The sequence below is a fragment of the Danio rerio genome, chromosome 20 (genome assembly GCF_052040795.2).
Source record: "Danio rerio strain M-AB ecotype USA chromosome 20, GRCz13ab, whole genome shotgun sequence".
NCBI lineage: Eukaryota > Metazoa > Chordata > Actinopteri > Cypriniformes > Danionidae > Danio > Danio rerio.
Genome location: NC_141040.1, coordinates 890039 through 915216, shown reverse-complemented (window position 1 = coordinate 915216; position 25178 = coordinate 890039). Strand labels below are relative to the sequence as shown.

Sequence of the window (25178 nt, the reverse complement as noted above, 5' to 3'; positions counted from 1 at the left end):
GTGACATTTTGTTTAAGTAATATGCGGTAGGTGGAAACTTCTTTTTCTGTCTGTCTGGAGAATTGCGTAATGTGCAAGCGCAGCAGCACAGTGCAGCTCGTCAGCCACGCACACACTTAGTCAGTCCAGTCACAACAATGGCAGAGCGAGAGCGTAAACAAAGTCAGATGTGGAACTATTTCAGCTCCACCAACAGCCCGGATGCAGTTCTAAGTGTTTTGCCATTTCATCATTTGTTAGTTTTACACCAATAACTTTTTTTTTTTCCGTTTGAAACTATTTTTACATGATCATGTCCTCTTTTTGGCTTTATTTGTTGTCTTCTTAGCTCGACTATTTTATAAATGAGGCCGCTACCTCATAGCATAGGCATGGGACAATAACCGGTGTCAACGTTAAGCACGGTTTGGGAAAATCAAGGTTTTAAAACTGCTAAAATTGTCTGTCATTCTTCAGTGTGGAAGTGCGCTAGTTTTTGCGATTTTTTTTTTTTTTTTTTTTTTTTTTTTTTTTTTTTTTTTAAATTTATTTTTTTTTATTTATTTTATTTATTTTTAAAAAAAAAATTTATTTTTATTTATTTTTTTTTTTTAAACTTTAGATTAGTTTTAGTTTTTTAGTTTTAGCATGCTTTCACACTTGGTTCACTTGCCACAGCTCAAAATCTGCTTTAATGTCGACTAAAGAAATAAAGTCACCTACGTCTTGGATGACCTGTGGGTGAGTAAAAGTACAGGACACGTTCATTTTTCAATGAACTTTCCCTTTAAGTAAATCGAAACATTGCTCTTCCCCCATACGGTCATCTCTACCAGACTGGACATGATTTCACTACCAAGTGCTGAGATTATTCAGAACTGGTTAGTTTATCCAGCTGTTGTAGTGTTGCCGAAGCTCCGCTCTCTGTTCTTGATTAAATGTCAGCCTCAAACCCACAGACCACTGGCTGAACATCTGCTGCATTGTGCACATCAAGATGAAATACTTTACTTTCAATGTTGTAGAGTCATTATTTGGGTTCTACAGGGTTTCTGGGAGTGGTGTGTTGCGTTCGCTAGTAACTGGAAACTTGTGGTAATGCCAAACCCACTCACAGAATGAGAAAACCGTTGTGTTCACTACTGCGACAGAGACTGCCAGAATCGGCTGCATGCTTTTTCATGAGTACAGACTACAGAGTTTGCTGGAGGCATTGACATCATTCTGTTATTGTAGGAACACCCACACCTAAACGTGACACTAATTAAAACTAACTGCCATCGGTTGCTTTATAAACTGGTCAGACGAGCTCAGGCTACATTTACAAGACAATGATTTAGCCAAAGAAGTAAATTCTCTCTCATTTAAAAGAAAGTTGACATTTTCAACATAATCTGTGTTTACATATCTGTGAAATTGACCAACAAAACTGTATTAAACACTCCAGGCCAGTATTTGGCACTGTTATGGGGCGTTCACACCCCAGATTTGCCTAAATAAATTACACATAAATAGTTGTGTGAACATTGAGGGTTCTATCATACACCTGCCGCAATAAGGCGCAAGACGTGTTTCCCCGATGTGTTGCTATTTTCAGACCAACGCAGCACTAAGGGTGCGTTCACATCTGTGGTTCATTTGGTCTGGACCAAGGGCCATAAATTATACATTGTTGCATTTTCTGCCGTCTTTGGGTCGTTTTCACACCACACTTCTGGCTTTGGTCCGAACCATGTGATCTGACAAAATCTTGGCCAGAATTCAAGTTCGGGAAAATGCCAATGAACTCCAGCAAGTAAACAAAACCGGCAGACACAAAATGTCGCTTTATACTATGAATCTATCCCTGCTTTAGACAAACTATACATTTCGAGAATGAAGCGCGGCTGGAAAACAACGCTTTAATGCATCCCACGTCACTTCAGCAGGAGGAGGCGTGAATTAATTTAGCTAAACTGCGACATGCTCATCTTGCGGAAATATTACCAACGATCCATCAGGTGATTTTTTTGCCTCTCTCACTCTCTCTCTGTTGGTAAAGCGCTGTCAACTATTTTTTTTCCATATCCCATAATGCATAAAGCAAAAATGATTATTTTCTACATCAATATAAACACCACTGTCCCCATGCCTTCTTCATCTCCGCAGGCTTTTTCAGTTTATTCTTGACAATTTGCGTTTGTATAATGTTATTATTAGTAGTAATAGTATTTATTATATGCATATTTATATTTGTTTTACTAAAAACAAGCTTAGATTTGCCCACCTGTCAAGTTTTGGACCATATGAGGCACAGCATGTGTATTTGAAAATAAGTCAGTTTTTTGAGCACACTTCATTATTATTGTTCATTTATTCCATTGCTGGAGATTACAACTGAATTTAGAAATAGTTTTGACGCAAATCTTTGTGTTAAACAAAGGAAATTAAATATATGGGCTAATGGATGTGTTCAGTGGAGTGAGTTTCCACCGTTTCCTCACTCCACCAAAGTAAAGGAGTAAAGAGGAAAAGTAAAGTAAAGATGCTGAATGGAGGAGGCTCGTTCTTTATCCTACGGCTGCAGATGCTCTGTTTAACTGTGCTCTCGCTAGTGAAGCGTTCAGTTTTTACACTTACAAATTCACCATGTAAATAGCAAATCCACCATGGAGTAACACAACTGACTCTTAAAGGAAACGAGAAGAGACTCTGATTGGTTTAATGCAGGTTATGCTCAAAACACACCCAGAACTCATTAAGAGAATAAGCACAGCCCTGTTAGACCATGCGCCGAGGGTGAAGAGCAGATTTTTCCATCCTAAAAATAGCAAAAGTGGATTCAGACACAGCCTTAATGCTTTTCAGCCATGCGCTTTAAGAATTTCTCAGCATAATCAGCAGGACTCTTACTCCATTTCATCTAGGCCAGAATAGCTCTAAAATAATAACACATGTTAACCCCAAAAACTAGAGTTCAGAGCAAACCTAGAATTCCACATACCAGACCTACCTCAAAACTAGTGCTTGAAACAGCCTTCATGCTGCAGTGTGTGTAGGGAGCATGGAGAAACATGCTGTTTGAGAGGAGTTTCTGCCGTGCTCGACACAAAACACACAGATGGCCAGGCTAGTTTTTCTGGTGTCCGTGAGAAACCCTGTTACACAACCTTAATGACAATCGCACGTGTTTTCCCTATCCAGAACATTTGCTAGCATTGAAGAAAATCCCAAATACGTAACACTTTAAAGACTTTATTTATTTATTTATTTAAAAAAAAGAGAGAAGCTAAAAAATCTCTTCAGTCCATTTTGAAGTGTGTAACACAGCCAAACAAAAATGCGTGCTCTGATTACGTTGATGACTGGTTTTATTTGTTGTTTTTCTCTACAGGAAAAATATTCAAGTCAGTGCCAGGAAAACTAATCAAAGAGGTAAGAGTTAGAATTGCATTGTTCGTGTGTATTTCACCTCTGTGCTCATTGAAATCAGAGTTATTTTGAAGAAGTCTTGATTTGGTTTTTAAGACTTTTTAATGGTGCCATATCATGAAAATCTGCCATAGGCCATTTTGAGGGATGTAAACAACAACAGCCCCAGCGTATTTCCTAATTTACATTTATAATGTCTAAAGCTTCAGAGTATCCAAAAAGAGCCACATATTAATAAATGTTATGATAGCTGTTTTAACATTAAGGTATGATTAAATTGCGTCTTCTTACAGTTATGAAATACAGTAGTTTGATAACAATGAAATGTCCAGGGGCCAGTGACATGAACACATTGAAATGGTCTACATCTAGGCAGAGCTGAAAAGTAAGACTGGGAATTACACACCGTGGCTAAAACACCATTGCTGCCACATTTTTATGTAAATCCTGTTAAAGATTCTGGTAAAAAAACAGGCCAATCAGAACAGAACACCACCACATTAACATTTATTTTTTACATTTAACAATTATTTTGTTGTAATACTTCTTTTTGAGCTTATATTAAGCTTATGGATTAGTAATGTGGGATATTGTATCTGCCCTTTTTGAAGAATTTCACCTAAATTTGACGCCGCTCACAATATTTTCAGCTTGAAATATATGAGCATAGTATATCAAAACAAAGAACCAAGCCTCCTCTTGTGTTCTCCCTTCATGTGTTCTTGTTTTATCTACACATGAATGCATTTTCAAGATATATAGTATACATGGATACATTCCTACATGCATACTGTACACACATATATGCACACATACAGTGGGGGAAATAAGTATTGAGCACATTGTCAAGTTTTCACCTGGGAGTAATATTTCTAAAGAAGCTGTTGACATGGAATTGAAGAAGATTTTGGTTAAAAAAAACCCAGAACAATACCTCTTTATTTTGTATTCTCTATTGGATTCGGATCAGGTGGTTGGATTGGTTGGGCCATTCTACCGCTTGATTTTCTTTCTCTGAAAGCATCTGAGAGTCTCCTCGGCTGTGTTTTGGATCATTGTCTTGCTAAAATGTCCACCCTGGGTTCATCTTCATCCTCCTGCTGATGTAGATGTTGGACTGAAGCAGCTGATCTTCATTTACACTGAGGAAGGGCAGAAGCTTGCTGAAGAACTCCTGAGAGATTTCAGCTGCTGTCTGGAACTTCACTGCCCAACTACACCTCCCTTTCTTCATGTGTTCAATACTTTCTCCACACATCCTTTTATTTTATTATTGAGAACTTCATTTGTAAACTAATTAGATGTGTTTTCTTTGCATATATGGATTTCTGTGGTTGTTACCAACATCCAGGGAAAATGTCAAGTTAACAGCACCTTTAGAAATATGTTTTCTGAGACAAATGGTGACATGTTCAATACTTATCCCACTGTGTGTATATATATATATATATATATATATATATATATATGTATGCATGTATATATACCTGTACACGTTTCTAACCTCATGTTGGTCGATGAGGTTAGAAAATCGAAACATTTCGCTTTGAATAGCTCTGGTATAGAAGGGAGTAAGCCAAATGAAGGTTGTATAACTCTAATTTTTACCCTTATCTGAATTTCACTTTCCTATATTTTATATTATATCATCTTATATTTCAGTCCCAGGACACATAAATGTCCTGTAACTCGTTCAGGACCTGTGTTGTGTTGGGGCTTCTGCAATACACTTAAAACACAGATTACCGTGAAATCTTGTCAACGGCGGTGAAACGTTTTCTCTTAATCGGGGAATGGTGGGGAAGGAGTTAGCACTATTTTGTCAGGATTTTAATTAGTGTTTTCTTTCTGTTTATTTTAGAAAGGGCAAAACCTGGAGCCGTTCATCCAGTCGTTCTTCAGCTCTTGTGAATCCCCCAAACCCAAACCCAGCCGGCCTGAGCTCACCATCCTTAGCCCCACTGCGGAAAACAACAAGAAGGTGTGTTACCAGTGGCGTTTAAAGTAATGAAAGCCATACTTGAGTTAAAGTCAGGGTTCGTACGGTCTTGGAAAACCTGGAAAAGTCATGGAATTTTGACAAGGCATTTTTTCAGGCCTGGAAAAGTTTTGGAAAAACAAACAAACCTAAAATATTTTGGGAAAAGTCATGCAAATGAATTTGTTTAACCAAAATCTATCTACTTCAATATGTTTGAGGTGATAATATTGGGTACATTTTCAATACAGTTGCGTGGTTCATCTCCTCATGCGATGTTCTCTGTTTGGGGTAAAAGAGCAACTCACAGTTTCAGCTCTAAAAGCTCGCTTGTACTGTTCTTAAGTCTTATAAAAACACAATCCAGCATTACTGAAATATTTTCACACAGACAGCAAGATACTTTCTAAAAACTATCGCAAATAAAAAATGTAATAAAATAAAGATTTAAAAAATACACAGATCATCAAATATTTGTTTGATATTCTGTAATAAATTTAAACGTGCATTTTTTTCACCTAGTGTATGTAGACATTGCATAAAACAACAAAAAGGTCATGAATATCTAGCTGAAAGTTTTGGAAAAGTTCTGGAATTTTAGTAGTAAAAATGTGTATGAACCCTGTGAAGTACAGAGACCTTACTAGAAAATGACTTGGGTAAAAGTTAAAGTCACTGTTTAGAAAATGACTCGAGTAAAAGTTTTAAAGTGTGTGATGAAATTAGCATTGAGACTGTCAGTGTTTGTTCAGCTTTTGAAATGTTTTATTTATATATATATATATATATATATATATATATATATATATATATATATATATATATATATATTTCCCCCCTGATGTCATTTCAGCTGTTCAATGAGCTGTACAGAAACAATGCCAACCTGCCGGAGGGTCTGGAGAAAAAACACAACCAGAACTACTTCATGGAGCTGATGGAGGTGGATGGAGCCTACGACTACATGATGTACATAGGCAAGTGCATGCAAAGACAAAACTGTTAGCCTTTCTGTCAAATTGCGATTCTTTTCTCAAATATTTCCCAAGTGTTGTTTAATGGAGAGATTACATTCAAACACATTTTTAATAACTCATTTATCTGAAAAACAAAAAGTCAGATGTTCTGCTTTGAGAATGTGCTTTCCATGTCTGAATGTCTGTATTTGTTTCGGCCTCTATAACCAGCCCCCTGCCAGTTTGTCCATCTATATTTCAGCACCCCGGGTTGCCTTGGTAGAAAACACAGCGCTTTTTATTTTAGTCTTGAAGGATCAGCTGACTTCTGGAGGACAGCAGCAGACTTCAAAATGAGATGCAGATTCAGATAAAAATCCACATGGGGTTGTTTTCAATTAGCAAATAATGTGAACATTAGCTGAGCAACTTGCATTGCAAGGCTTTATCATCAGGCACGCTTGCTCCTGTGCGTCGTCAATCTGGCAACCTGCATTTGCAAGTCATAGAAGAGTGGAAAAAATCCCTCTTGAACATTTTGAATTTGGACCGCAATACCTAGTTCATCCACTAGGTGTCAATCCCACATAAAGTAGTCCAAACTAAAGTAAATAATGACCCATGCTGTTGTTCTAGCCTCCGGTAGTCTCTCACGTTCAGCAGAAAATGTGACGTTCTGCTGGTTTCTCCAGAATGAAGAGTTGTTTAGTGAACAGTGTTATTTGTGCGCAGGTCGTGTGGTCTTTCGGATGCCGGACTGGCTGCATCACCTACTGAGTGGCGTCCGTATTCTCTTGAAGAGGACACTAGAGGCCTACGTAGGGCACTACTTCCAGTATAAACTAGAGCAGATCATGGAGGAGCATCGGCTCGTCTCTCTCGTCACCCTGCTGAGAGGTTTGTGTCCTTTCTGCAATACCTTTACAGGATCATTACTGTGTTGTGAAGTGTGTTAAACAGACACACACCCCAGACTTTATTTGTGAATTCTGTACAGAATTTTGCAAGTAAATTAATAATTAATCTGCAGATTGATGTGGATGGATTTTGAGAGTTTAGTTACTAAAATGTAAAACATGAACTCAAACAAATGAGAACTCTTTATTTAAGGTTTACATCTAATTAGGACCACTTGTTTGGTAAACAAAGTCTCTCATAGGATATAATCACTAAGACTTTAGGGACTGAATCATACATAAATCATCAAAACATTTGCATTTTATTCAAGAACATCACTGAAACCAAACTGATCCAGCTTTCACATCTGTTCAAGAGTAATGGGTTTGTCAGGGATCATCAAACTTGTTCCTGGAGGGCCGGTGTCCTGCAGATTTTAGCTCCAACCCTAATCAAACACACCTGAACCAGCTAATCAAGGTCTTAGGTATACTTGAAACAACCAGGCAGGTGTGTTGAGGAAAGTTGGACCTAAACACTGGAGGGTCACCGGCCCTCCAGGACCAGGATTGGTGACCCCTGGGTTTGTGTTAAATAATCCTCAATTCCGGGTGTCTGCAGATGCGGTGTTCTGCGAGAGCACGGAGGAAAGATCTCCTGAAGACAAACAGAGACGAGCCAAGCAGACCTTTGAGGAGATGATGAACTACCTGCCAGGTACATCATCATTAACACCTCTCCTCTGTGTGTGATGGACTGATGTGTGTTTCATCTGAGATGCGGCAGCTTATAGTTGGTGTGTAGCCGTCTAAAAGCTCATTTATTTACAAGTGATGCATTCATACAACCAACAAATGTATGCAAGAGTAGCGGAGGCCAGCTAGTAAGTGCTGTGCAGGTAAACCTCACTCCTCTGACCTCTAAAGGTGCTCCAGTGACAGACGCTAGAGGTCATGGCCTTTAGCCTCATTGTTAGAGCACCCGACTCCCATGCGGAAGGTTGCCGGTTCGAGACCAGCTCGGAGTGGGTTGGGTGCTGTAGGACCAGCCGGGTTACACGAGATTGATGAAGCCAATTATGATACGGGGATGTTAGGAGGTCATGATGGACAGAGGCCAGTGGGCAGATTCGGCCAGGATGCCTGGGTTAAACACCTACTCTCTTTCCAAGGACATCCTGGGATTTTTTCCGACCACAGAGAGTCAGGAGCTCGGTTTAAGCTGTCATCCTGTGCAGTATAGAGTCCCCGTCAATACTAGGCTGTTATGCTGCGTTCATACCAGACGCGGAACACACATCAAGCGCGAGTGATTTACATGTTAAGTCAATGCAAACGCACGAATAGACATCTTGCGGCGCGATACGCGCGAATGGCATGGCGCGAATGACGCGAATTGGCGAATAGCGCGACGTGAATTGAGCATTTTGCGCGTTTGGCATGTTTGACGCGCTTAACGCTCGAGTTCGAAAATCTGAACTTCAGCGGACATTCGCGCCACGTTAACCAATCAGGAGCTTGCTCTTGTGGGGGCGTGATTGTGACGCATCGCCTGTTGTGGGTGCCTCCAGCTGACACCAACAAGAAGTTCATCAAACTGGGCTGGGCTCAGTCAGAAGCACCGCTGAAAGCCTCCGTCATCCAGGTTCAGTTCTGGAGGAGTTGATGAGCTCACAGAGCTGGATGCATCTCTGAAAGGATGTTGTGGACTCAGACACGGCCCTAAACGTATCGACGCTGTTTTTCAGTCTTCATAAAGAGTATAAACACTGTTATTTTCTCAATAAAATCCATGTTAGCCATTTAGCTATGAAGCTAGAGTCACCGGGCAGACAGAAGCCCTGCCCATCACGCGAATCCTCGTCTGTTCTGAAGTGAATTTGACGCGCAAATGAAGCGAGTAAACTCAAATGTTCACGCGGCTATTTACGCACGAATAGTGTGATTTGTCCGCGCGTTCCGCGTCTGGTGTGAACACAGCATGAGGACCCACACACACTGCAGGGTAAGCGCCCCCTGCTAGTCTCACTTCCGGCAGCAACCTAGCTTTCCCATCCAGGTACTGATCGGGCGGAGCCCTGCTTAGCTTCAGTGGGTGACCATGTGAGAGTTGCAAAGAGCTAGCAGCCGGCTAATAGGCGTATTATCTGTAATCAAGCCATGCTGACTAAAAGATGACACCCTCATAAACGCAAGTGCTCTGTTTCTCAGATATAGTGGGGAAGTGTATCGGCGAGGAAGCGAAGTACGACGGTGTCAAGATGCTTTTCAACACTATCCAGCAGCCGCTGCTCAACAAACAGGTTCAAACCCTCACCCTTTCATACTGACCTACAGAAACACGTCACCCGGCTCATTTTTCCTCTCGTTTGCTTAACAGATGACGTACGTGCTGCTTGACATCGCCATCCAGGAGCTTTTCCCGGAGCTCAGTAAGGTAACGATTGGCTTTACTACAGTAACGGTGTACACCCTGACGCTCACTAATGGAGCTGCTTCATGTTTTGTGTTGCAGAATCAGAAGCAAGGTCTTTCCGTCTCCACTAGATGGATGTGAAACATTATTGGAGCACCGTAACTAAAAGCTTCTAAGAATACATTTATTTATTGACTCTATTGGGGTGGTTTGACATGATTGAATCATTGGAACTCAGCCTTATTTTTACACTCGTGCTTAAACTGGATTCAGCACAAAATGTCATCATCTGTAAACCAGACTGTTTTACTCTCTAAATTCTGAATATATAGACCAAAACACATGGTAATTGAGACATTTCATCTCGTTGTCATGCAGTCTAGATTTGAGTGCAGATTTAAAGTCGTTTTTTAGTGTGTAAATGTTCTGGCTTTTCAATTGGTAATAAATGTTGAACATATCAATAGTGTTATGTTTTTCTGCCCTGATCATATGTGTGGATATATAGAATCTCCTTTAAAGTGTTGTTCAGGTGACTCAATTTTCCCCTTAATTTCGACATGGGGATTTTTTTGTGGTAGTGTGCCATAGTGTACAGCAACTAATGGCTGACAGCTTTCGGCGCTGTTGCAAAAAAAATCGTACATTTATTCATTTCCCATCATCCACCACAAGTTCCGTCACATGGTGACGTTAACCAATGGGAGTACAGAATCTCTTTCACACATACCTTTTTATCAGTGCCTCTTTTGAGCTCCCTCATAGCAAACTTAAGGGCGTGGCTATGAAGATCTTGATTGGTCAGATTATTGGTTCATGGGTTGTATGATTGGATGGTTGGTTGATTTGCTGATTGGTTGGTTGGTTCATTGGTTGGACAATTGGTTGGTAGATTGGTTGGAAGATTGGCTAATTGGTTGATTGAATGTTTTTTTAGTTGATTGGCTGATAGGTGGTTTGGTTTATTGATTGGTTGAATTATTGGTTGGACGATTGGTTGGTTTATTGCCTGATTAGTTGGATGATTAGTTGGTTGATTGGCTGATTGATTGCTTGGTTGGTTGGTTGATTCATTGGACGGATGATTGGCTGTTGGTTGGTTGATTGATTGATTGGCTGATTCATTGGTTGGTTAGTTGATTGGCTGGTTGGCTGATTGGTTGGATGATTGATTGATGGGCTGATTGTTTGGATTATTGGATGGACGATTTGGTTGGTTAGATGATTTGCTGGTTGGTTGGTTATTTGATTGGCTGGTTTGCTGGTTAATTGGATGGATGATTGGTTGGATTATTGGTTGTTTGCTTGGTTAATTAGCTGATTGGTTGATTAGTTGGCTGATTAGTTGGTTAGTTGATTGATTGGTTGAATGACTGGATGGATGATTGAGTGGTTGGTTGATTTAAGGGTTAGTTGGTTGGAGGATTGATTGGTTGAATTATTGGATGGATGGTTGTTGATTAGCTGATTGGTTAGTTAGTTAATTGGTTGGTTGATTGGATGGATGATTGGTTGCCTGATTGGATGGTTAGTTTACTGGCTGGTTAGTTGATTGATTGGTTGGTTGATTGGATGGTTGATTGGTTGGATGATGGCCTGATTGGTTAGTTGGTTCATTGCCTGGATTATTGGTTGGTAGGTAGTTAGGAAGGGAGGTAGGGAGCTAGTTTGCTGGTGACTGTGAGACACACTCCATTGACAATTATAGAGACATTTATAATGTATGCAGCTTTGCAGATATCATGTGATGAAAGAAATCAACCTGTAGTCTGGCATATTTGGTATCGATGACATGTCAAGATTTTATCTACACAGAATTGCAATTGTGTAGTCTGAACGGGGCTTAAGTAAGTGAACAGGTGTAGCTACTTCAAGAAAAGAGGGTGGTGGTTAACATTATATATGATCTAGTTGTGCTGTTTAATTAACCATAATCATCCTCAAGAAGCATGACTAAATAAACAACTTTACAAATGTGATTGGGATCTCTCAAAACATGTACAGGTCTGTTATTGAGAAAAGAAGATGACATTTTGGATAAAGGGTGTGTTACTGTCCTGAGAGCACAGATGGAGGACACATGGATCCTTCATCAGAAATGTGTGAACAGAATTGCTGGATAAGCAAAGTAAACAAACTGTGAGAATTTGTGAAACACATGCTGAAGTCATTATCCGGCAGGAAGTTCACATTCCTGATTGCTGAGGTGCTCGAGACTGTTTGCCAATTCTGTTTGGTCTTTTTATGTGTGTTTTTAAACTCTTAAAGTACTGATAATCTAAGAACTGCAGTGTTGTTCAAAATAATAACAGTAAGTGACTAACCAGACTGATCTAGGTTTTTAGTATATTTGTATTGCTACAGTACATGGCAATAAAGTTACCAGTAGGTGCAGTAGATTCTCAGAAAACAAACAAGATCCAGCATTCATGATGAGCGCACTCTTAAGGCTGTGCAATTGGGCAATTAGTTGAAAGGGTGTGTGAATAAAATAGCAGTGTGGCATTCAATCAGTGAGCTCATCAACATTGTGAAAAAACAGGTGTGAATCAGCTGGCCCCTATTTAAGGATGAAGACAGCACTTGCCTGAGGCAAATGGCTCGTTCAAAACATTGTTCAGAAGAACAGCGTCCTTTGATTAAAGTTGATTGGAGATGCAAAAAATACAGGCTGCTCATCTAAAATGATCTTCAATGCCTTAAAATGGGGGGCAAAACCAGAGAGAGGGGGAAGAAAATGAAACACAACCATCAAAATGGATCGAAGTATAACCAGAACGGCACAGGCTCAGCCAATGACCAGCTCCAGGATGATCAAAGACAGTCTGGAAATACCTGTTAGTACTGTAAGACGTCTGCGTGAAGCTAATCTATTTTCAAGAATTCCCCGCAAAGTCCCTCTGTTAAAAAAAGGCATGTGCAGAAGAGCTTACGATTTCTGACAATCTACTGCACCTATTAGTAACTTGTTAGCCATGTAGCAATAAAGAAAATATACTAATAACCTGGATTATTCTGGTAAGTCACTGCTATTATGTTGAGCAATACTGTATGTCATAGTGAAGAAAAAACTCATCAGCCTGAGGGGAAATTAACAGCAATTTTTCGGCTTTGGGCTATCCTTTAAGTTTTTGAGTGCAAAATTAATTTTAATTGAATTATTATACAGTTAGCCCCATGCTAAATCACTATTAAAATGTACAGTTGAAGTCCCATTATTGGCCCCCCTTTAATTTTTTCCCTCTTTTTTTAAAATATTTCCTAAACGATGTTTAACAGAGCAAGGAAATGTTCACAGTGTGTCTGATAATATTTTTTCTTCTGGAGAAAGTCTGATTTGTTTTATTTCGGCTAGAATAAAAGCAGCTTTTAATTTTTTAAACACCATTTTAAAGTCAATATTATTAACCCCTTTAAGCTATTTGCTGATAATTCAGGGGGGCTAATATTTCTGACCAACTGTACTTCACATTTATTTCCACTTTGCAGTAATCATCATATCAGCCAACACTCACGTTTTCCCCGAGAGTCTTCCATATTTCAGACCCATCGCCCGACACCCTCCCGTTTTGTTATTTCTCCAGGAAAACACCCGTAACATCAATACCCCTACCCCTTGCGTTTAGTTTTTTGGTATAGTTCACCTTCGGGTTGCCAACTTTGGTATAGTATCTGATTGCAGCAGCCGCTCCATAGTACAGTTAGTAACACCACAGTACAGTTACCAACCTGGTTCTCAACTGAGTTATTCAGACCCACCACGCACTGGACTCCCGGATTTTTACAGACACATGTTGGCAGGTATGGTAAACAGAATTTAGGGTTGAAGCTGAGGAACTCTGCAAAAATCGTAAAGAACTAAAGGGATAAAGATCAGGGGTGTCTTTAATAAATGTGGCATACGCACAAATTGGGCAACTTGACGGGGGAATGTGCGCAGCTGGAAGTAAAGTCTAAGCAAACATATTTAACTGAAATATTGACTCTTTAAATCCTCATACAGCAGAAGCCATCATCATTAACAAAATAAATACACATTTATTGAGGCAGACGCTCACTTGTAGGAATGTTTCTAAGCAGAGCTTTATAACTCAGATACCTGGATTATTCCTCGTGAAATAGATCCCCGCTCATAGATGGAGTGTTACATGTATACAGAGGTATAATGAAACCATCCCTGTGTTTCTCTAATGATAAGATCTTGTTTTACAAGAAGAGGGATTTTAGGCCATCTGTTCTACATCACAGTGTTAATTATCAGTCGACTCCTATGAAGACAACTCATCTTTGGGCTAGAGGTTTTCTTTTTTCCTCATCTGACTGTACAGTCACACATAAAATGGCTACATGTTGTACAAAGTGCATTAGAATGATGTTAACTGGCTAAACAAGCATGAGCCAGACGGCCCACAGCAGCAGAACGGTGGACGTGTATCCCCGAAGACCAGCACAGGAGCTGCTGAACTGGATGCGTCCCTCCACAGCCGGATGAACTCTCTTCCTCTCGGAGATGTAGCCAGCAACAACCGATATATCCAGATCACCTGTGGAATAAAGCACACCACAACGTGTGATGCTAACAAGAGTATGCAGTGAAATGTGCATCAAGAGGACATCAAAACCAGAAAACAATGAAGAACTGCTGGATATTTTATAAATAATATAACCTTAGTCTCTTACAGGACATCGCTAGTCTCAAAGACATCGCTGTTCTCTGACAGGCTACGCTAGTCTCACGAAGACAGCTAGTTTCTGACAGACATCGATATTCTCTCGAAGGCATCTTAAGTCTCTTGCTAGTCTCTCTCAGACATCGCTAGCCTCTCAAAGAGATAGCTAGTTTCTAACAGGCATTACTATTCTCTCGACGGCAACGCAAGTCTCTTGCTAGTTTCTCACAGACAACACTAGTCTCTCGCTAGTCTCTTGCAGGACATTGAAAGACTAGCGATGTCTGTGAGAAGCTAGCAATGTCTTTGAGAAACTGGCGATGTCTGTCAGAGACTAGCAAGGTCTGGCAGACTAGCAATGTCTGAAAGATTAGCGATGTCTGTGAGAAAATAGCAAAGACATCGCTAGTTTCTGACAGACATTTGTAGTCTCTCGCTAGTCTCTGACAGACATCGATTGTCTTTCGCTAGTCTCTGACAGACATCGCTAGTCTCTTGCTAGTCTCTGACAGACATCGCTAGTCTCTTGCTAGTCTCTGACAGACATCGATAGTCTCTCGCTAGTCTCGGACAGACATCGGTAGTTTATCGCTAGTCTCTGACAGGCATTGGTAGTCTTCTTGCTAGTCTCTGACAGACATCGGTAGTTTCTCGCTAGTCTCTGGTAGACATTAGTAGTCTCTCGTTAGTTTGACAGGCATCATTAGTCTGTGACAGACATTGGTAGTCTCTCGCTAGTCTCTGACAGACATCGGTAGTTTCTCGCTAGTCTCTGGTAGACATTGGTAGTTTCTCGCTAGTCTCTGGTAGACATTGGTAGTCTCTGGCAGACATCGGTAGTCTCTCGCTAGTCTCTGGTAGACATTGGTAGTTTCTGGCTTGTCTCTGGTAGACATTGGTAGTCTCTCGCTAGTCTCTGACAGACATCAGTAGTTTCTGGCTAGTCTCTGGTAGACATTGGTAGTCTCTGGCAGACATCGGTAGTCTCTCGCTAGTCTCTGGCAGACATTGGTAGTTTCTGGCTTGTCTCTGGTAGACATTGGTAGTCTCTCGCTAGTCTCTGACAGACATCAGTAGTTTCTGGCTAGTCTCTGGTAGACATTGGTAGTCTCTGGCAGACATCGGTAGTCTCTCGCTAGTCTCTGGCAGACATTGGTAGTTTCTGGCTTGTCTCTGGTAGACATTGGTAGTCTCTCGCTAGTCTCTGACAGACATCAGTAGTTTCTGGCTAGTCTCTGGTAGACATTGGTAGTCTCTGGCAGACATCGGTAGTCTCTCGCTAGTCTCTGGCAGACATTGGTAGTCTCTCGCTAGTCTCTGGCAGACATTGGTAGTCTCTCGCTAGTCTCTGACAGACATTGGTAGTCTCTCGCTAGTCTCTGACAGACATCGCTAGTCTCTCGTTAGTCTGATAGGCATCGCTAGTCTCTCGCTAGTCTCTGACAGACATCGCTAGTCTCTCGTTAGTCTGATAGGCATCGCTAGTCTGTGACAGGCATCGCTAGTCTCTCGAAGTCTCTTGCAGAACATCACTGACAGACATGGCTAGTCTTTGACAGGTATTGAGTCTCTCGCTAGTCTCAGACAGACAGCGCAAGTCTATTGTTAGTCTCTGACAGACATCGCTAGTCTTGCTAGTCTCTGACAGACATTGCTAGTCTCGCTAGTCTCTGACAGACATCGCTAGTCTCTTGTTAGTCTCTGACAGATATTGAGTCTCACGCTAGTCTCTGAAAGACATTGCTAATCTCTCGATAGTCTGACAGACATCGCTAGTTTGTGACAGACATTGGTAGTCTCTCGCTAGTCTCTGACAGACATCGCTAGTCTCTCGAAGTCTCTCGCAGGACATCACTGACAAGCATGGCTCGTCTCTGACAGATATGGAGTCTCTCGCTAGTCTCTCACAGGACATCACTAGTTTCTGACAGACATGGCTAGTCTCCACCTAGTCTCTGACAGATATTGATAGTCTCTTGCAGGACATCACTAGTCTCTTAAAGACATCGCTGATCTTTTACAGACATCAATAGTCTTTCGCTACTCTCTGACAGACATTGCTAGTGTCTCGCTAGTCTCTAACAGCACACAACATCAGACATTCTTGAAAGATAGCTCTTCCACATCTGTTAGTTTACCTTTAAACAGGACTACTGCGTTTTGTTTAGTAATTTGACCTCCACTTACCGCTGTCGTGTTTGAGTTTCTTCTCTTTGATCATGGTGAATCCGTCTCCTCCGTCCACTAGGTAAGACGGCAGCACTACTTTATACACCTTGTTGGGGACCAGCGGTTCATAATGAGGCACTCGACACTGGGTGCAGAGCACTTTCACACTTTTAACACGACTACCGGCCGCTTTCGATAAATCATACACCACCTGAAAACCTGCAGAGGGATTAAAAACAATAGAAGATTGACACTGCTTTATCTGAATTAGCATAATAGTAGCATGGACTAGTCTTGTTCATACTTTTGAACACCTTGATAGTCAAATACTGAGGTTGACTATATGACTATGTTTTTTTCTATATTGTGATGCAGTTCCTAGAGAAACAGAATATTCAGTGGGCGTGGCTTGTTTTTTTCTACTGCGATCTGATTGGATGTAGTAAAGTAGGCGTGTCATTCAGAAAGCTGGGGGAAAAGGTTTGGACAACCTAACAGACTCCTCCCCCTCACTATTCTGTCTGTTGTTAAAAGTGACAGCTGGAGGGGTGTGGTTAAGTGTGTTAGCCCCACCCACTACCTCAGACTGACCTAATCTGAGAATTTAACGGAAAACAAACAGGATTTCTATTAAAGATCACAAGGGCAAACTGTTTTTGTTCTTACTGACATGCACAGATGAATTGTTCACCACAATACTAGCAATGTGAGCTAACACAACCATATGGTTACTTTTGATTTGTACTTTAAACAGTTCAAAACACGTTAAAGAGATAAAATTGATGCAAATATAAAAAAAGAGAAAGAAACAAATAAGGGATGAGTACATAATGGCAGAATTTTCAGTTCAGTTTTAAAGGTACCTGACACCTGTAGGAATTCTCCAGTGTTTCCTCCGTGTCGGCGAACTGAGTGCTCAAAAGCTTCTAATAGAGTCGATCCGTTCAGCTGGACCAGGTCGAATGTTCCTCCAAACGGCAGCACGGCGATCAGGTCCTCCATTGTGATGGAACCTTCAGTCGGAGGGAGTGGGACGGTTTGAGGATTATTTCTAATATACACTAATGTTGGTGTGAGATCAGTAAATCTGTACCGTTTCTGTTTCGCTCATCAATAGGTGCCCGAATGCCTCCACCGTTTAGAATACAAGAGCTGACATGGTTCCACTGGAGCTCGTCGGCGTATTTAATATTATGATGGACCTGAAATACAAGTGTGCCATGGGATATTTAATAACACATCAGTTCGGTCTAGGTTTTACAGCAGAGAGTTGAGCAAATGGCTGCTGGTTTTTGTATTAATTAGTCCCTTTCACTTGGTGGTCATCTTTAAAACGCCTCTCAAACATGCAAAATAAGTGCAGCTAGATCTTTTTGAACGGGGAAACATCAAATTTACCTGCAAAACTGTTTGGAAAGCTTATAATTTAACTTTATATTTGCAATCAGCAGTGACATTTAACAACAACCGTCTCATATATTGTGTTTCTAAACAATGGAGTAATGCATTTTTCAGGTTGCCCAAGCTAATGAGCATGAGCTCTTGAAGAGAACGAGACCACGACATCAACCTTATTTATCTAGAGCAGTGATCCCCAACCCTCTGGCCATGAACAGCTCTGTGGATCAATTGGTACCAGGCCGCAAAAGAAATCATTAATTATTTCCGTTTAATTAATCATCTGAGTCTGAAGGATCTTTTATTTTGAAAAATGAGCACATTCTCTCAGTTACATCTCGGTCACTTGAGTGCCAAAATGAGTAAGAAACAGACGTCTTTGGAAAGATACTCTGCAGTAGGCTTGGGCGGTAATACTGTAATAAGGTATACCGCGGGATCTACAAATAGCAACGTATCTGTTTTAATAGCGTTATACCATCATAAAAAACAATGCACATATATAGGGGAAAAGTATTAAATATTAATTATTATTTATTTTATGTCTAAAAATGCGTATGCGTGATTGTCATCACAGGACAGTAAGACGTGAGGTAATATGGAGAGTCGTGCACCAAGTGACCTGGTCTCGAAAAAGAACACAACCTCTGCAGTTTGGCAGTATTTCGGGTTTTGACCGAACGAAAAGGGAGATTTGGTAGATACAAACTAGACGTTCTCTATTCCCGCTGCTGTACTGTGGGAGCCGCAGGACCTGACCAGATTTCTTGTGGTGCGGGAAAAAAATTCAGAATAAAGCGCAGGAGCGGTCGATAACTCTGGTGAACGGGAGTGGGCAGTCTAACAATATCGCTCCTGAGCGAGCAAGCACGCACGCGTGGATGCTGTTTATGTGTGTGTGTGTGAATAAGAGAGAGTGTAATGCTGTGTCTGTGCGTGTGTGTTTATACAGACAGCTTGTTATAGGCTGTCTGGACTCTATCATCCAGCTGGGTGGTTTTTGATTTTGCTTTTCTGTTCGCGAACACATCATCTCAGCCCCCCCCTAAAATGATGTCCCGCACAGATCTTGCAAATTGTGCAACAAACAGGTGATCACGAACTTAAGGTCGCACATACAGTATTCAGTTACTAAATGGTTTAGGCACAAGCCAAAAGCTGTCTGAGCCTTACGTCATAATTTTTTTTATTATGCACGATAATATCGAGGTAAAATAGAGAGGAGGTTTGACGGTATCAGAATTTGGATATCGCCCAGAGAAGGACCCACGAACTGCCAAGGACCCGATCCTCAACCCATTTGTCAACATATCAGGTGAGTCCAGCATGTCTGTGGAAGAAAAAGATCATCTGCTGGAGCTCGCAAATGACGGCGGCCGTTCACATATTGTGTCCTTTCCGTGCGCACCTTCCAGGCGCACCCAGTTGAAAACATCTTCAGAATGCCATGAGCGCACCGCGAGTCATGTGACGAACTGACCAATCAGCTTCATGCTTTGTATGTAATATACACATTTCGGTAGACTAATCAGAGTTGCAGCAATGATTTGTCAGCTTGTCATCTTTTGAGTTAACGGTTGTTGCACCGCAATCTCCTACACCCCCACCCCCCAGTAAAATTGTCAAGCATTGACTGGCCCGCTGTGATAGGTTGGAAAGCACTGATCTAGAGGACGTAATTGGACATTATCCTTTCAATCAAACTATGTAGCTACCATAAGCGTTCTTGTGGTACCGGTTGGTCTTGCAGGTTACCTTGGAAGAACAAACTCGGACCGCGAGAACACAGAACGCATATGAGAAATTCAAACGAAAACAATTTCACCATTAATAAAATTATGATTTATTTTTCTCTTCAGTGAAAATGTACAAATATTTAAGTATTAAAGCATTGTCAGTGAAGGTCAGTTGTAAAATGCAAATAAAAACGATTTCAACAAGGAAACGGCTCACACCACTAGCAGGTTCTGGGGACCCCCTAGTGGCGGTGGGGCCCTAAGTAGCTGCAGTAATTCTCAAGAAAAGCAATAAGCAAACTACTGGCATTAGAAGGGCAGCGCCTTTTAACAGCAAGCCTTCAAAAGCGTAGGTGTTTTTACTCACCATGGCATCACAGATTAAATTCCCCAAATTGCATTCACGAAAGCGACACTCCTCGAAGGTGCCGTTGAGGAAGACTAGAGTCTGTCCCACTTGCTGAGAGGAGTAGTTGGCCAGATTCATCCTCCAGCTGTCCACTTTAGCCTGGATGTCGGGATCTAGAGAGAGCCAGATTACAGATTGATATTTACATTTTGTGTTTCTCAACCACGTTCCTGGACAGCCACCAGCACTGCATGTTTTGGATGTCTCCATGTCTGTCACGCCCATTGCAGGTCTTTCAGTCTCTGCAAATGAGCTGATGATCTGAATCAGCTGTGTTTGGTTAAGGAGACATGGAAAGTGTGTAGAGCTGGTGCTCCTCCAGAAACACTGATTAGCTGATGCTTTTGTCGGCTAACAAAAAAGGAGGCATTAAGCACCTCATCATAAAGAGGAAATACTAACAATGATTGCTTTTAACATCTTTGTATATGGTTGATTTTACCTTGTCAGGTCCAAAACTTATTTCCAGTGAATTTTTTTTATGTGTCTGCACCATATATTATCATCTGTTTCTGTTTTCAGTGATCAGATGTTGATATCAGGTGCAAACACACATGGGTCTGGTTTGCTATCCCAGTGGGGACTCTCTATAATACTGTACAGACTTTATATTCTCTCCCCCTGCGTCAACCCTAGTACCCTAGTGTGTGTGTGTGTGTGTGTGTGTGTGTGTGTGTGTGTGTGTGAGACAGAGACAGGGAATGAGAAGGTCTGCAGTGTGTCAGAGCAAAGCTCATTAATATTCACAAGCCTCCCAAATATGGTCAAAATGGACCCTTTTCCACATTTCTTGGTTTCTCAGTATCAAAGTGGTCGTAGTTGGAAAATTCAGAGAGCAGTGAATGGGAGAATACAACAAATCATCCTTTTACAATCCTATTTGCTGAAATAACAACATAAAAACTCCATAATGGTGTTATAAATTCTTTCAGAAGGAGAAAAACAATAGTGTGAGACTGACCTAGAATGATGTCAGCTTTACTCTCAGCCCCATTGACACTGCTCTACAAACACCTCGCATGAGCGGTCATAAGTTTTTTGTAATTTGACACAAAGACAATATAATACATGCATAAACATATAAATGTTCATAAAAATCTAAATATTAAAAAAACTTTCAAGGATTTAAGATGATGATGAGCGTTAAACACGTCATAACAGCCTTGTGAAAAGGCTCCATGAATCTTGTCATTCTACGGGTCATTTCTGATTTTATAAACAAGCTTATATATCTACTTCTGAACTTACCTAAGCCACATACCTCTTATGTAGATATCAGAGAACATATTGAACCTTTAAGCTATAAATCATTACATAGAAACGCAAATGCAAATTAACTTGCTTGCATGTCAACAGTTTCCTTACCGGGTTCTACTGAACTATTCAGAAGAATGGGGTTTCCTGTCGACTCCAGCACATTTCCGTTTGCATCAAAAGTCACTTTCAGGAATCCCAGATATTTTCCAAAAGCATAAGCCTGGACCACAGGCACCTGCCGGCCGTCGTCTGACTTGACCATGAGTGGATACGGCCCTGCGGGAACTTCTGTGGACGGTGGATCTCCTGCAGAGAGAAGCGCACACAATGAACAAACTGAGTAATAAAAACATCTGCTGTGCTAAAGTCTTTATTAAAGCATGTTAGACTTATTTCACACACAAAACATTTGCTTTATTTGTTAACTTCATGGTGGCGCATGCAGTGGTTAGCGCTGTGGCCTCACAGCAAGAAGGTCGCCGGGTCGAGCCCCGGCTGGGTCAGTTGCCGTTTCTGTGTAGAGTTTGCATGTTCTCCCCGTGTTGGCGTGGGTTTTCTCTGGGTGCTCCGGTTTCCCCCACAGTCCAAACACATGCGCTATAGGGACACTGATGAACCTAGTTGGCTGTAGTGTATGAGTGTGAATTAGTGTGTGTGGGCTGCAGCTGAAAGGGGATCACAGGGCAGCAGCTCACTGCATGTAGGCATGTAGACATGGTCAAGACGATCTGCTGCAGGTCAAAGCGAGCATCAGAATGGGGAAGAAAGGGGATTTAACAGACTTTGAATGTGGCATGGTTGTTGCTGCCAGACGGGCTGCTCTGAGTATTTCAGAAACTGCTGATCTACTGGGATTTTCAAGCACAACCATCTCTAGGGTTTACAGAGAATGCTCCAACAAAGAGGAGATATCCATTTGGCACACAGTGTGTGAGGCTATCATGTCAAGGTGTACCTAACAAAGTGGCCGGGGAGTAACATATATATATATATATATATATATATATATATATATATATATATGTACACAACAGTTGTTGCATAAACGCAATATCACACGAGTAGCAGTGCAATATGGCTGTATATCAGCACTGGTGGGGGCACTAACGCAAGCCTCCCACCAGTGCCGATATACAGCCATATCGCACTGCTACTCATGCGATATTGCTCATATATATAGTTGGAAATGTATTTCTTATTAATTATGGCTCTCCTATTTCTATGAACGTAGCTGTGTTATGTCCATGTATGTTATATAGCTGTGTCATGTTTATGTGTGTAGGTCAAGAGGGGCCAGGGTCTGTGGTGCCAAGGCCAGATAACACAGAACGTAAAGCACCACACCCGGCCAATTCCTAGAACACCAGTTGTTTACTTGTGTGTATAAAAGTGGTTAGATGGAAAGAGTTGCTGTTGAAGATGGCAATATTACAAATTTCACAGCAGGGCTAATATGTTTGTCTTCAACTGTACACACACAGTATATACACAATACAATAGAAATAGAAACAACAGAAACTATTCAAATCAAAGTCACACTTTACAATAAGGTTCATTAGTTAATGTTATTAATGCAACAAACAATGAACAATACATTTACTACAGTATTTATTCATGCTAGTTAACGTTAGTTAATGAAAATACAGTAGTTCATTGTCAGTTCATGTTAACTCATGGTGCATTAACTAATGTTAACAAGCATGGACTTGGATGTTAATAATGCATTAGTAAATGTTTAATTATGATTAATAAATGCTGTACAAGTGTTGATCATGATTAGTTCATGTTAGTAAATGCATTAACTAATGAACCTTATTGTAAAGTGCTACCCAAATCAACAATGGAGCAGTCATATGTCAGTGCCATGACAGAGCTAGTAGTAGTGTTAAAGGGACAAAGCAAAGATTTTCTTGAAACAAAAAACAAAAAAGTCAAGCCTGAAATTATTTATACCCCTGGCAAAATCTGAATTCAAGCTTTTGTTCAAATGTGATGCCTCTTGTACATCGACTTGTTATCTTTTGAGAGGAGTCTGCGTCATTTCTAGTAAATAAACTTGAATGGTTGAATAAAAGTGACTTTAAGTCAGAATTTGCCAGGGGTAAGAATCATTTCGAGCTTATACGCATGTATACACACATTTATATAGTTGAAGTCAGAATTATTCACCCCCCTTTGAGTTTGTTTTCTTTTTTAAATATTTCCCAAATGATGTTGAACAGAGCAAAGAAATGTTCACAGTATGTCTGATAATATTTTTTCTTCTGGAGAAAGTCTGATTTGTTTTATTTCGGCTACAATAAAAGCAGTTTTTAATTTTTAAAAAAAACATTTGAGGGACAAAATTATTGGCCCCTTTAAGCTTTATATATTTTTTCAATAGTCTACAGAACAAACCATCGTTAACTTGCCTAATTACCCTAACCTGCCTAGTTACCCTAATTACCCTAGTGAAGCCTTTACATGTCACTGTAAGCTGAATACTAGTGTCTTGAAGAATATCTAGTCTAATATTATTTACTGTCATCATGACAAAGAGAAAATAAATCAGTTATTAGAGATGAGTTATTAAAACTATTATGATTAGAAATGTGCTGGAGAAATCTGCTCTCAGTTAAACAGAAATTGGGGGAAACATAAACAGGGGGCGAATAATTCTGACTTTAACTGTATGTTGTTATGCATTATTATATTTGTGGCATCACTCATCCTCAGAACAGAACCATGCACAGACGAGTGTTATAGTTGTCAGCAGTTGTGTGTGTATTCAGTCTGTTTACAGCACACACTCCTTTATAAACAGCAGTAAGTGTCAGGTTTTCAGCCTGTAAACAGCAGCAGAACTGAATGCAGATGAGCTGTGCTTAACAGTCAGACCACAGCTGCTGGAGGAAGAGCTCCAAGCGCTTACACACATTTTGTTGATTTTAAGTTGCATTGAATTAATTCTCATATTAGCAGATTTGTTATCTGATACCTACCCGTGTACAAGAATGTATTGGTGTGTCCTCCAATCACAACGTCCACTCCCTGAACCTTCTTTGCGATCATTTGATCCATTAGGAAGCCAGAATGTCCGAGAGCGATGATCTTATTAACACCCAAAGTCAAGAGTTTATCCACTTGAGGCTGTAGAGCCGTGATTTCATCCTCAAACTTCAGATGTGGGCCTGCAAATATATATATATATATATATATATAGAACAACACATTCATACTCCTGCTGACTGCAAATCAACCTCTGTTTTGTTCAACACAATGTTTTTAGGCTGAAAGTTTTCACAATGTTACAGATCATTTGAATCAGTGAATCATTAACCGGAGACTCACTTTGACAGATCATTTGAATCAGTGAATCATTTACCGGAGACTCACTTTGACAGATCATTTGAATCAGTGAATCATTTACCGGAGATTCACTTTGACAGATCATTTGAATCAGTGAATCATTTACTGGAGACTTTTTCTGAACAGATCTTTGAATCAGTGAATCATTCACTGAAGACTCACTCTGAGCAGATTATTAGAATAAGTGAATCATTTACGGAGACTCACTTTGACAGATCATTTGAATCAGTGAATCATTTACTGCACACTGACTCTGAACAGATCATTTCAATCACTGAATCATTTACTGCACACTCACTCTGAACAGATCATTTGAATCGGTGAATCATTAACTCTATACATTTATTACAATTACTCAATAAATACACAGGAAATAAACAGTGTGAGGGGTAAAGGTTAATGTGATAGTCCTGGAATGTGCTTTCAGTCTCTGCTTTGATAAAGAAAGATAAAGCAGCTCAGTGTCTGTTTTAATGGCAGATGAATGACTGCAGTACAGTTGTGTAAACGCTTTGTTTTGCTTTTCTTTTTCCTAAGTGTGTCAACACAATTCAA

General features: G+C 40.5%; 3 protein-coding genes across 14 annotated transcripts in view; 2 read left to right on the top strand and 1 right to left on the bottom strand.

The window, feature by feature from the left end:
• snx14 (sorting nexin 14) overlaps window positions 1–10100 on the top strand; it is a 43474-nt gene extending 33374 nt beyond the window's left edge. For 8 of the 9 annotated variants that reach the window (XM_087296987.1, XM_087296986.1, XM_087296993.1 and 5 more), the window contains 8 exons: window positions 3353–3393; window positions 5252–5371; window positions 6222–6345; window positions 7057–7221; window positions 7843–7938; window positions 9432–9523; window positions 9601–9657; window positions 9736–10100. In XM_087296987.1, coding sequence (XP_087153113.1) covers window positions 3353–3393; window positions 5252–5371; window positions 6222–6345; window positions 7057–7221; window positions 7843–7938; window positions 9432–9523; window positions 9601–9657; window positions 9736–9777 — 737 coding nt within the window. In that variant the 3' untranslated portion in view covers window positions 9778–10100. 9 annotated transcript variants of the gene reach the window in all.
• The window catches only part of lats1 (large tumor suppressor kinase 1), a 777671-nt gene that overhangs the window by 410368 nt on the left and 342125 nt on the right, over window positions 1–25178 (top strand). The window lies entirely within an intron of this gene.
• The window catches only part of nt5e (5'-nucleotidase, ecto (CD73)), a 190374-nt gene continuing 178693 nt past the window's right edge, over window positions 13498–25178 (bottom strand). The window contains 7 exon segments of one of the 4 annotated variants that reach the window (NM_200932.3): window positions 13498–14180; window positions 16494–16694; window positions 17339–17488; window positions 17569–17677; window positions 19977–20131; window positions 21384–21581; window positions 24257–24445. In NM_200932.3, coding sequence (NP_957226.3) covers window positions 14020–14180; window positions 16494–16694; window positions 17339–17488; window positions 17569–17677; window positions 19977–20131; window positions 21384–21581; window positions 24257–24445 — 1163 coding nt within the window. In that variant the 3' untranslated portion in view covers window positions 13498–14019. 4 annotated transcript variants of the gene reach the window in all.